We start from the raw sequence: 13,056 nt of genomic DNA, 5'->3' as shown, positions 1-13,056 counted from the left end.
GCCATTGACCCATATAGTAAATACAACAAATACCTTATTGCCAATGACTCATATAGTAAATACAACTAATATCTTATTGCCATTGACCCATATAGTAAATACAACTAATACCTTATTGCCATTGACCCATATAGTAAATACAACTAATATCAAATTGCCATTGTCCCATATAGTAAATACAACTAATATCTTATTACCATTGACTCATATAGTAAATACAACTAATACCTTATTACCATTGACTCATATGGAAATACAACTAATACCTTATTGCCATTGTCCCATATAGTAAATACAACTAATATCTTATTGCCAATGCCTCATATAGTAAATACAACTAATATCTTATTGCCATTGACTCATATAGTAAATACAACTAATACCTTATTACCATTGACTCATATAGTAAATACAACTAATACCTTATTGCCAATGACTCATATAGTAAATACAACTAATATCTTTTTGCCATTGACCCATATAGTAAATACAACAAATACCTTATTGCCAATGGCTCATATAGTAAATACAACTAATATCTTATTGCCATTGACCCATATAGTAAATACAACTAATACCTTATTGCCATTGACCCATATAGTAAATACAACTAATATCAAATTGCCATTGTCCCATATAGTAAATACAACTAATACCTTATTGCCATTGACCCATATAGTAAATACAACTAATATCAAATTGCCATTGTCCCGTATAGTAAATACAACTAATATCTTATTGCCATTGTCCCATATAGAAATACAACTAATACCTTATTGCCATTGACCCATATAGTAAATACAACTAATATCAAATTGCAATTGCCATTGTCCCATATAGTAAATACAACTAATATCTTATTGCCATTGACCCATATAGTAAATACAACAAATACCTTATTACCATTGTCCCATATAGTAAATACAACTAATATCTTATTACCATTGACCCATGTAAATACAACAAATACCTTATTGCCATTGACCCATATAGTAAATACAACTAATATCTTATTGCCATTGACCCATATAGTAAATAATACTAATACCTTATTACCATTGACTCATATAGTAAATACAACTAATATCTTATTGCCATTGACCCATATAGTAAATACAACAAATACCTTATTGCCAATGACTCATATAGTAAATACAACTAATATCTTATTGCCATTGACCCATATAGTAAATACAACAAATACCTTATTGCCATTGACCCATATAGTAAATACAACTAATATCAAATTGCCATTGTCCCATATAGTAAATACAACTAATATCTTATTGCCATTGACCCATATAGTAAATACAACTAATATCTTATTGCCATTGACCCATATTGTTAATACAACTAATACCTTATTGCCATTGTCCAATATAGTAAATACAACTAATATCTTATTGCCATTGACTCATATAGTAAATACAACTAATACCTTATTGCCATTGTCAAATATAGTAAATACAACTAATATCTTATTGCCATTGACCCATATAGTAAATACAACTAATACCTTATTGCCATTGTCCAATATAGTAAATACAACTAATATCTTATTGCCAATGACTCATATAGTAAATACAACTAATACCTTATTACCATTGACCCATATAGTAAATACAACTAATATCTTATTGCCAATGACTCATATAGTAAATACAACTAATACCTTATTACCATTGACTCATAGAGTAAATACAACTAATATCTTATTGCCATTGACCCATATAGTAAATACAACTAATATCTTATTGCCATTGTCCCATATGGTAAATACAACAAATACCTAATTGCAATTGACCCATATAGTAAATACAACTAATACCTTATTACCATTGTCCCATATAGTAAATACAACTAATATCTTATTGCCAATGACTCATATAGTAAATACAACTAATACCTTATTACCATTGACTCATAGAGTAAATACAACTAATATCGTATTGCCATTGACCCATATAGTAAATACAACTAATACCTTATTACCATTGACTCATATAGTAAATACAACTAATATCTTATTACCATTGACTCATATAGTAAATACAACTAATATCTTATTGCCAATGACTCATATAGTAAATACAACTAATACCTTATTACCATTGACTCATATAGTAAATACAACAAATACCGTATTACCATTGACTCATATAGTAAATACAACTAATATCTTATTGCCAATGACCCATATAGTAAATACAACTAATATCTTATTGCCAATGACTCATATAGTAAATACAACTAATACCTTATACCATTGACTCATATAATAAATACAACTAATATCTTATTGCCAATGACCCATATAGTAAATACAACTAATACCTTATTGCCATTGACTCATATAATAAATACAACTAATATCTTATTGCCAATGACTCATATAGTAAATACAACTAATATCTTATTGCCAATGACTCATATAGTAAATACAACTAATACCTTATTGCCATTGTCCCATATAGTAAATACAACTAATACCTTATTACCATTGACCCATATAGTAAATACAACTAATATCTTATTGCCATTGACCCATATAGTAAATACAACAAATACCTTATTGCAATTTCCCGTATAGTAAAAACAACTAATACCTTATTGCCATTTACCCATATAGTAAATACAACAAATACCTTATTGCCATTCACCCATATAGTAAATACAACTAATACCTTATTGCCATTGACCCATATAGTAAATACAACAAATACCTTATTGCCATTGACCCATATAGTAAATACAACAAATACCTTATTGCCATTGACCCATATAGTAAATACAACTAATATCTTATTACCATTGACCCATATAGTAAATACAACTAATACCTTATTGCCATTGACCCATATAGTAAATACAACAAATATCTTATTGCCATTGACTCATATAGTAAATACAACTAATATCATATTGCCATTTGCCCGTATAGTAGAAACAGCTAATACCTAATTACCATTGCCCGATATAGTAAATACAACTAATACCCAATTGACATTGCCCCATATAGTAAATACAACTAATATCAAATTGCCATTGACCCATATAGTAAATATAACTAATATCTAATTGCCATTGTCCCATATAATAACTACAACTAATACCTTATTGACATTTGCCCGTCAAGTAAAAACAGGTAATACCCAATTACCTTTGACCCATATAGTAAATACAACTAATACCTTATTGTCATTTGCCCGTATAGTAAATACAACTAATATCCAATTGCCATTGACCCATATAGTAAATACAACAAATACCTTATTGACATTGACTCATATAATAAATACAACTAATATCCAATTGCCATTGTCCCATATTGTAAATACAACTAATACCTTATTACCATTGACTCATCGAGTAAATACAACTAATATCTTATTGCCATTGACCCATATAGTAAATACAACTAATACCTTATTACTTTTGACTCATAGAGTAAATACAACTAATATCTTATTACCATTGACTCATAGAGTAAATACAACTAATATCTTATTGCCAATGACTCATATAGTAAATACAACTAATACCTTATTACCATTGACCCATATAGTAAATACAACTAATACCTTATTACCATTGACTCATAGAGTAAATACAACTAATATCTTATTGCCAATGACTCATATAGTAAATACAACTAATATCCAATTGCCATTGACCCATATAGTAAATACAACTAATACCTTATTACCATTGTCCCATATAGTAAATACAACTAATATCTTATTGCCAATGACTCATATAGTAAATACAACTAATACCTTATTACCATTGACTCATAGAGTTAATACAACTAATATCTTATTACCATTGTCCCATATAGTAAATGCAACTAATATCCAATTGCCCATGTCCCATATAGTAAATACACTTAATATCCAATTGCCATTAGCCAATACAGTAACTACAACTAATACCTTATAAAAACAGCAAGTACCTAATTGTCATTGTCCCATATAGTAAATACAACTTAAACCTTATTGCCTTTGACCCATATGGTAACTACAACTAATATCTTATTGCCATTTGCCCGTATAGTAAATACAACTAATATCCAATTGCCTTTGACCCATATAGTAAATACAACAAATACCTTATTGCCATTGACTCATATAGTAAATACAACTAATATCCAATTGCCATTGTCCCATATTGTAAATACAACTAATACCTTATTACCATTGACTCATAGAGTAAATACAACTAATATCTTATTGCCATTGACCCATATAGTAAATACAACTAATACCTTATTACCATTGACTCATATAGTAAATACAACTAATACCTTATTACCATTGACTCATAGAGTAAATACAACTAATATCTTATTGCCAATGACTCATATAGTAAATACAACTAATACCTTATTACCATTGACCCATATAGTAAATACAACTAATACCTTATTACCATTGACTCATAGAGTAAATACAACTAATATCTTATTGCCAATGACTCATATAGTAAATACAACTAATATCCAATTGCCATTGACCCATATAGTAAATACAACTAATACCTTATTACCATTGTCCCATATAGTAAATACAACTAATATCTTATTGCCAATGACTCATATAGTAAATACAACTAATACCTTATTACCATTGACTCATAGAGTAAATACAACTAATATCTTATTACCATTGTCCCATATAGTAAATACAACTAATATCTTATTGCCATTGACCCATATAGTAAATACAACTAATACCTTATTACCATTGACTCATTTAGTAAATACAACAAATACCTTATTGCCATTGACCCATATAGTAAATACAACAAATACCTTATTGCCATGGACTCATATACTTAATACAACTAATATCTTATTGCCATTTGCCCGTATAGTAAATACAACTAATACCTTATTGCCATTGACCCATATAGTTACTACAACTAAAACCTTATTGCCATTGTCCAATATAGTAAATACAACTTATATCCAATTGCCATTATCCTATATAATAACTACAACTAAAACCTTATTGCCTTTGGCCATATGGTAACTACAACTAATACCTTATTGCCATTGTCCCATATAGTAAATACAACTAAAACCTTATTGCCATTGACCCATATAGTAACTACAACTAATACCTTATTGCCATTGTCCAATATAGTAAATACAACTAATATCCAATTGCCATTATCTCATATAATAATTACAACTAATACCTTATTGTCATTTGCCAGTAAAGTAAAAATAGCTTATATCCAATGCTATTGTCCCATTTAGTAAATACAACTTATATCCAATTGCCATTGTCCCATATAGTAAATACAACTAAAACCTTATTGCCATAGACCCATATAGTAAATACAACTAATATCAAATTGCCATTGTCCCATATAGTAAATACAACTAATATCCAATTGCCATTGACCAATATAGTAATTACCACTAATATCCAATTGCCATTGTCTCATATAGTAACTAAAACTAATATCCAATTGCCATTGACCCATATAGTAAACACAACTAAAACCTTATTGCCATTGTCCCATATAGTAAATACAACTAATATCCAATTGCCGTTGTCCCATATAGTAAATACAACTGATACCTTATTGCCATTGACCCATATAGTAAATACAACTAAAACCTTATTGCCATAGACCCATATAGTAAATACAACTAATATCAAAATGCCATTGTCCCATATAGTAAATACAACTAATATCCAATTGCCATTGACCAATATAGTAAATACAACTAATATCCAATTGCCATTGTCTCATATAGTAACTACAACTAATATCCAATTGCCATTGTCTCATATAGTAACTACAACTAAAACCTTATTGCCATTGTCCAATATATAGTAAATACAACTAATATCCAATTGCCATTGTCCCATATAGTAAATACAACTAATACCTTATTGCCATTGGTCCATACAGTCAATACAACTAATACCTAATTGCCATTGACCCATATAGTAAATACAACTAATATCCAATTGCCATTGTCCCATATAATAACTACAACTAATACCTTACTGCCATCGACCCATATAGTAACTACTAACTAATACCGTATTGCCATTGTCCCATATAATAAATACAACTAATACCTTATTGTCATTTGCCCGTAAAGTAAAAACAGCTTATACCCAATGCAATTGTCCCATATAGTAAATACAACTAATATCAAATTGCCATTGTCCCATATAGTAAATACAACTAATATCCAAGTGCCATTGTCCCATATAGTAAATACAACTAATTTCCAATTGCCATTGGCCCATACAGTTAATACAACTAATATCCAATTGCCATTGGCCCATATAGTATATACTACTTATACCCGATTGCCAATGACCCATATAGAAAGTACAACTGTTATCATATTGCCACTGACTCGTATAGTAAATAAAAAGCTTATTTCTAATTGCCATTGGCCCATAATGTAAATAAAACTAATACCCAGTTGCACTTTGCCTTTATTGTGAATAAAACTAATACCCAAATGCAATTTGCCCGTAAAGTACATACAACTATTACCTAATTGCCATTGACCCATATAGTAAAGATGGATGCTCAGAAACAAAGAAGCCAGCATGTAGAAAACTGCAAACACTATCCAAAAAATATTGGTTCCATACACCTGAAATGGATGCATATTTATTACAAATCATGTACCGGTCTTTTTATTTCTAATAAATTAATTACTAAACATATACTGCTTGCGGTAATAATTTTGTTTGCACTTTTTCAAGTCAAGTTTTTTTCATATTTAGCAGGTCTGCAAACAGATTCAATATCAAAACAGATTTCATACAACAATAGAAGCATTCGGAAAAGGTGCATAACTTGACTATTATTTAACCTTTATAGTTATGAGCCCTGCTTTACATGACGTGTGGGTTTTGTCTCTAGCAAAAAAGTGTCCATTGAATATCATGAATAAGAATGATTTTGAGTGAAGGCTAAGGATAATGGACTTTGCACATGCACGCTGACGACACCAATGATATTTTAAGACGAGCTGACAAAACTATATTGATAGTCTTCATGTAGTTGTACTTCAGTATTTATGAAATACAATGTAAGCAAAATGTCTAAATTTTCTAATTTGAAATGATAAAATGATACACTATAGGGATCACAATAAAGGTCATTAACATTTAACTGATTTAACAAGTTTTTACCACTCCAACCACTGCAACTATTATAATGACAGCCATGACTAGATAGGAAGAGTGAGCCTTGGCGCTGATGTCTGTGTGTCGGTTTTGGTAGATCTTGAGTATGCAAAGAACAGCCATTATGTACATAAACGATGTATCTGGAATATGAAAAGTATAAAATTTACTTTTTAAATCTGTAGACTGAACAAGAAAACGTGTTATTTTTACAGCCCCGAAATTAAGATATGCACATGAGCATGGATACAATTATAAACAAGAGCTGTCACAGAGATAGCACGCTCGACTATTCCGCCGCTTTTCAATGTAAGGATTGAAACGCTTTGGCGAAACATGCATGGATCACTGTTAGATTAGATTTCAATGCAATACATGGTGTGCTGAGATATTAGCATAAATGTGGTTACATGCAAAATTTTAACGAGCATTTCTAAGTCTAACAAGAGATGTTTGTCAAACATTATGCCCCCCCTGAGTGCCATGTTGTCAGGATTATATAAACAATTGAATGAAATATGCATGGACCGAAATGACAGCTGATTTGTTGCCATTAAGGCAGTTTTCAGATTATGACCATTAAAGTGTGAGGATAGAGTGTGTTATGACCATGACCTTTGACTCTATGAACTCAAAATCCAGAGTCATCAGCTGGTCACCAGAAACCTAAATGTCAAGTTCGAGGGCCATGGGTGCAGGCATTGTCAAGTTATCACACAGACAAGTTTTTTACGTTCAAGGTCACTGTGACCTTGACCTTTGACCCAATGACCCCTTAAATCATAAGGGGTCATCTACAAGTCAGATGCAACTCCAAGTCCAGTTTGAAGGCCATGGGTTCAGGCATTGGTGAGTTATCACTCTGACAACCTTTTACCATTCAAGATCACTGTGACCTTGACCTTTGGCTCTATGCATCCTAAAATCAATAACGGTGATCTACTGGTCAGGCTTAACATCCATGTCAAGTTTAATGATCATAGGTTCAGGCATTGTTGAGATATCAGTGGGAGAAGATTTGTTAACTTTTTTGCGTTAAAGGTTACTGTGACATTGACCTTGGCCTGATGACCCCCAGAGTCGATAGGGGTCATCTACTGGGCAGGCCCAACCTTCATGTCAAGTTTGATGACCATAGGTCCAGGAATTGTCGAGGTCGCTTTCAAGGTCACTGTGACCTTGACATTTGACCCCTAAAATCAATAGGGGTAATCTACTGGTCAGGCCCAACCTCAATGTCAAGTTTGAGGGCCATGGGTGCAGGCATTGTTGAGTTATCACTCGGACAACCTTTTATCATTCAAGGTCACTGTGACCTTGACCTTTGGCCCAATGACCCCTAAAATCAATAGGGACCATCTTCTGGCCAGGCCCAACCTCCAAGTCAACCTTGAGGGCCATGGGTGCAGGCATTGACGAGTTATCACTCGGATAACCTTTTACCATACCAGGTCACTGTGACCTTGACCTTTAGCCCAATGACCCCTAAAATCAATAGGGACCATCTTCTGGCCAGGCCCAACCTCCAAGTCAAGTTTGAGGGCCATGGGTGCAGGCATTGTCGAGTTATCACTCGGACAACCTTTTACCATTCCAGGTCACTGTGAACTTGACCTTTGGCCAGATGACCCCCAAAAACCATAGGGGTCATCTCCTGGTCAGGCCAATTTTCCAAGTCAAGTTTGAGGGCCATGGGTGCAGGCATTGTCGAGTTATCACTCGGACAACCTTTTACCATTCAAGGTGACTGTGACCTTGACCTTTGGCCAGATGACCCCCAAAAACAAAAGGGGTCATGTACTGGTCAGGCCCAATTACAAGTCAAGTTTGAGGGCCATGGGTGCAGGCATTGTCAAGTTATCACAAGGAAAACCTTTAACCATTCAAGTTGACTGTGACCTTGACCTTTGGCCCGATGACCCCCAAAAACAATAGGGGTCTTCTACTGGTCAGGCCCAACCTCCAATTCAATTATGAGGGCCATGGGTGCAGGCATTGTCGAATTATCACTCGGACAACCTTTAACCATTCAAGGTCACTGTGACCTTAACCTTTGACCCGATGACCCCCAAAAACAATAGGGGTCATCTCCTGGTCAGGCCCAACCTCCAATTCAATTATGAGGGCCATAGGTGCCGGCATTGTTGAGTTATCACTCGGACAACCTTTTACCATTCAAGGTCACTGTGAACTTGACCTTTGACCCGATGAGCCCAAAAAACAATAGGGGTCAGCTACTGGTCAGGCCCAACCTCCAAGTCAAGTTTGAGGGCCATGGGTGCAGGCATTGTCAAGTTATCACTCGGACGACCTTTTACCATTCAAGGTCACTGTGACCTTGACCTTTGGCCTGATGACCCCCCAAAACAAAAGGGGTCATCTACTGGTCAGGCCCAACCTTCATGTCAAGTTTGAAGGCCATTGGTGCAGGCATTGTTGAGTTATCACTCGGACAAGCTTTAAAATTATTTTACCATTAAAGGTCACTGTGACCTTGACCTTTGACCCGATGACCCCCAAAATCAATAGGGGTCATCTACTGGTCAGGCCCAACCTTCATGTGAAGTTTGATGACCATACGTCCAGGAATTGTTGAGTTATCACTCGGACAAGCTTTGGTCTATCGACGGACCGACCGACCGACCGACATACCGACATGCCTGTGCAAAGCAATATACCCCTCTTCTTCGAAGGGGGGCATAATAATAAAGGGCCATTATTTGCAAAATACAGTTATCTAACTTATTATTATTCAATTAAGTTGCGTGGTTAAATACCATTGTATAAAGTCTCAATGCAATATTTGCCGAGATATTATCCTATGTGTGGTAACATGCAAGACCTTAACCAGAATTTCTAAGTCGCATAATAAAGGGGCAAAAATTATATATTATAAAAGATAGAGTTATCTTACTTGATTAAATAAGAAGGTTAAATAGATGGGAGCCTGTGTGTAAAGTTTCAAATTGAATGCAATACATGATGTATTCGCTGAGGTATTGACTTAAAAGTGGTTACATGCAAAACCGTAACCAGAACTTCTATGTTGAATAAAAAAGGGCCATTATTTGAATTTAATGCACCTGGAGTTATCTTACTTGGTTATTTAAGTAGAATGGATGGTTGAGGACCATTGTATAAAGTCTCAATGCAATCCATCAAGTAATTGCTGAGATATTAACCTATGTGTGCTTACATGCAAAACCTTAACCAGAATGTCTAAGTCAAATAATAAAGGTCCATAATTTGCATTATATTCAAAAAAGTGTTATCTGGGAATACATATCTAATGTTTCAATGCAATACATGATATATTTGCTGAGATATTGACTTAAATGTGGTTACATGCAAAATCTTAACCAGAATTTCTAAGTCGAATAATAAAGGGCAATTATTTTGCATTAAATGCAAACTGGAGTTATCTAACTTGGTTAAAAAAAGTAGGTTGAATAGTTTACTACCATTGTATAAAGTCTCAATACAATATCTCAAGTAGTTGCTGAGATATTAACCTATGTGTGCTTACACGCAAAACCTTAACCAGAATTTCTAAGTCAAATAATAAAGGGCAATTATTTGCATTAAAGCAAACTAGAGTTATCTAACTTGCTTAATTTAGTAGGTTGGATGGTTGAGTACCATTGTATCAAGTATCAATGCAATACCTCAAGTAGTTGCTGATATATTAACCTATGTGTGTTTACACGCAAAACCTTAACCAGAATTTCTAAGTCGAATAATAAAGGCCTATTATTTGCATTATATTCAAATAATTATTATCTTACTTCATTAATTTAGTATCTTAAATAGTTGGGAATACATATCCAAAGTTTCAATGCAGTAACTGATGTATTTACTGAGATAATGACTTAAAGGTGCTTACATGCAAAACCTTAACCAAGGTGTGACGCCAACGCCGACGCCACCGCCGACGCCGACGCCACCGCCGACGCCGACGCCAGGGTGAGTAGTATAGCTCTCCTTATTCTTCGAATAGTCGAGCTAAAAAGTATATATTATTTTCGTAAATACGTGGCAGAGGCAGAAATCATAAAAGTATCGTCATGTTTATTAATGTAAGAAATGACATTGTAAATGCAAAAAAACATCCCTAATAGGCTGAAGGACGCTTTACAACCATCAACACTCGACATACTTTCTTCTGTTTGTACTTTTATGCATCCAACTATTTTGGTTTTGTTAATAAACTGTTCACTGACATTCACAACGCGCAAGTGTACAAAGGTCAACTTCTCGCAGAACTTAATTATTCAAAACTGTATGGAACCACTATATAAAATCAATTTAGTTCTCAGGACACAAAAGAAAAATAAACTTGAGCACTGAAGAGGGAATGCTAACACAAATCCTGTTGATTTCCTGTCGAACAAGGGGCATTGACTCACCAATTAACAATAACCAAAGTTATATGCCTTGCTGTACATGTGTTTTGTCTCTGGCAGTGTGTGTATTAAATTTGAATATCTTGAATGGTTTTGCGAACCACCGCCCCTGCAGAAAACGACAACGACACCGAACGTTTACTTGGAAAAACAGACGAGCTTTACTCACTGTAAAAAGTATCATGGTCTTACCAAACTGAAAGTTTGACACAGTGGGACATACATGGTAACAAGCGCTCATAACACCTTCCATACACAGTGCCATCCCCATTGCATAGAACAGTCCAAAATGTTGAGGAATCCCAAATGACTGAAAACAAATAGAACTACAAACGTATCTATTTCATTAAAAACTTGGAAAATGGACGATCTTAAATGGGCAAACTGTAATGCCCCCAAAATGTGCACAATTGGGAATACGATCACATAGAGTGGTGATGATAATATTGTGTGCTTTATCCCGACCATGACAGGTATGAGATACTTTGACGTTTAAGAAATTATGAAAACATTAATATGAAGGAAAAACCCACAATTATGATGATAAAATTCATATTGAGACAATTCACCAATGCTAGTCCATTTTGCCAGTTCCATTTGGCTTAATTTTGTTGCTTTACTGCGAATGAAGAAAGCGTGTTTAATTATTTGAATATTTTCTAGTTTTTTTAACATTTAATAAGTATTTAATGTGCAATGGTTGATCAACCAGTGTGCTTGTAAGCGACACAATATTTGGTTTAAAGCTGCACTCTCACAGATGGATGGTTTTGACAACTGTTTTTGTCTTGGAATGAGCAGAAACTTAATGCGTTAATGTCTGAAATCCAGTGATTCAAGACTGCTGACAAAAGATCAGACCGCAGTCTTTCATATGTGCGTTCTAAAATTAATGTTGCATGACTAAAAAATACAAATGCTTTCACAAAAGTGAAAGTTTCGGGAGTTCAAAAACAATTCATCTGATATGTTCTTTTGTGAGATATCTTTCATGGCATAAATGTAAGGCATAGATGACAATATCAGCTGATTTGGAGACTAAAATTTAAAATATAAATGTGTATTTTCAAAATGAATAGCAAGGTTTTGGCTTAATTGTATGTGGTAATTGTTCGCGGGGATACTGTGACACGAGATATATCCTTGGTTAAGCGTGAATCTATCAAATATGTACTTTACATTTTTAGATGCTGACGTATTAGCTTGGGGTTTTTCCATTAAAGTGCAAACATAATACCATTGTTGAATTTGATCGACTAGTTAGTGTTAACAGATCACTTCTGTCTTCAACGATGTTAAATGTTCAAATAATTTATAAGCCCAACTTTCAATAGTTTTTAGGTCATTTCTTTGGAAATATTTCATAAAAGACTTGTATCTAGTAACCGACGAAAGCGCTACCGAGCTTAGACTCTAGGACATTATCATGTGCAATAAGGTATTTCACTTTGCCATTCATGCTATATTTTTGCAATTAAAGCACG

The 13,056-nt window shown here is 33.8% G+C and overlaps 1 protein-coding gene across 3 annotated transcripts in view; it reads right to left on the bottom strand.

The window, feature by feature from the left end:
- LOC128234135 (SID1 transmembrane family member 1-like) overlaps positions 1-13,056 on the bottom strand; it is a 56,469-nt gene that overhangs the window by 8,144 nt on the left and 35,269 nt on the right. For all 3 annotated transcript variants that reach the window (XM_052948175.1, XM_052948174.1, XM_052948176.1), the window contains exons 14-16: positions 11,765-11,882; positions 7,176-7,312; positions 6,529-6,631 (exon numbers count right to left, since the gene is read on the bottom strand). In XM_052948175.1, the coding sequence (XP_052804135.1) occupies positions 6,529-6,631; positions 7,176-7,312; positions 11,765-11,882 (358 nt within the window). The remainder of the gene's footprint in view (positions 1-6,528; positions 6,632-7,175; positions 7,313-11,764; positions 11,883-13,056) is intronic.

This window comes from Mya arenaria, chromosome 5 (assembly GCF_026914265.1).
Source record: "Mya arenaria isolate MELC-2E11 chromosome 5, ASM2691426v1".
In the NCBI taxonomy this organism is placed as follows: Eukaryota; Metazoa; Mollusca; class Bivalvia; order Myida; family Myidae; genus Mya; species Mya arenaria.
This window is presented reverse-complemented; position numbering and strand designations above follow the sequence as displayed.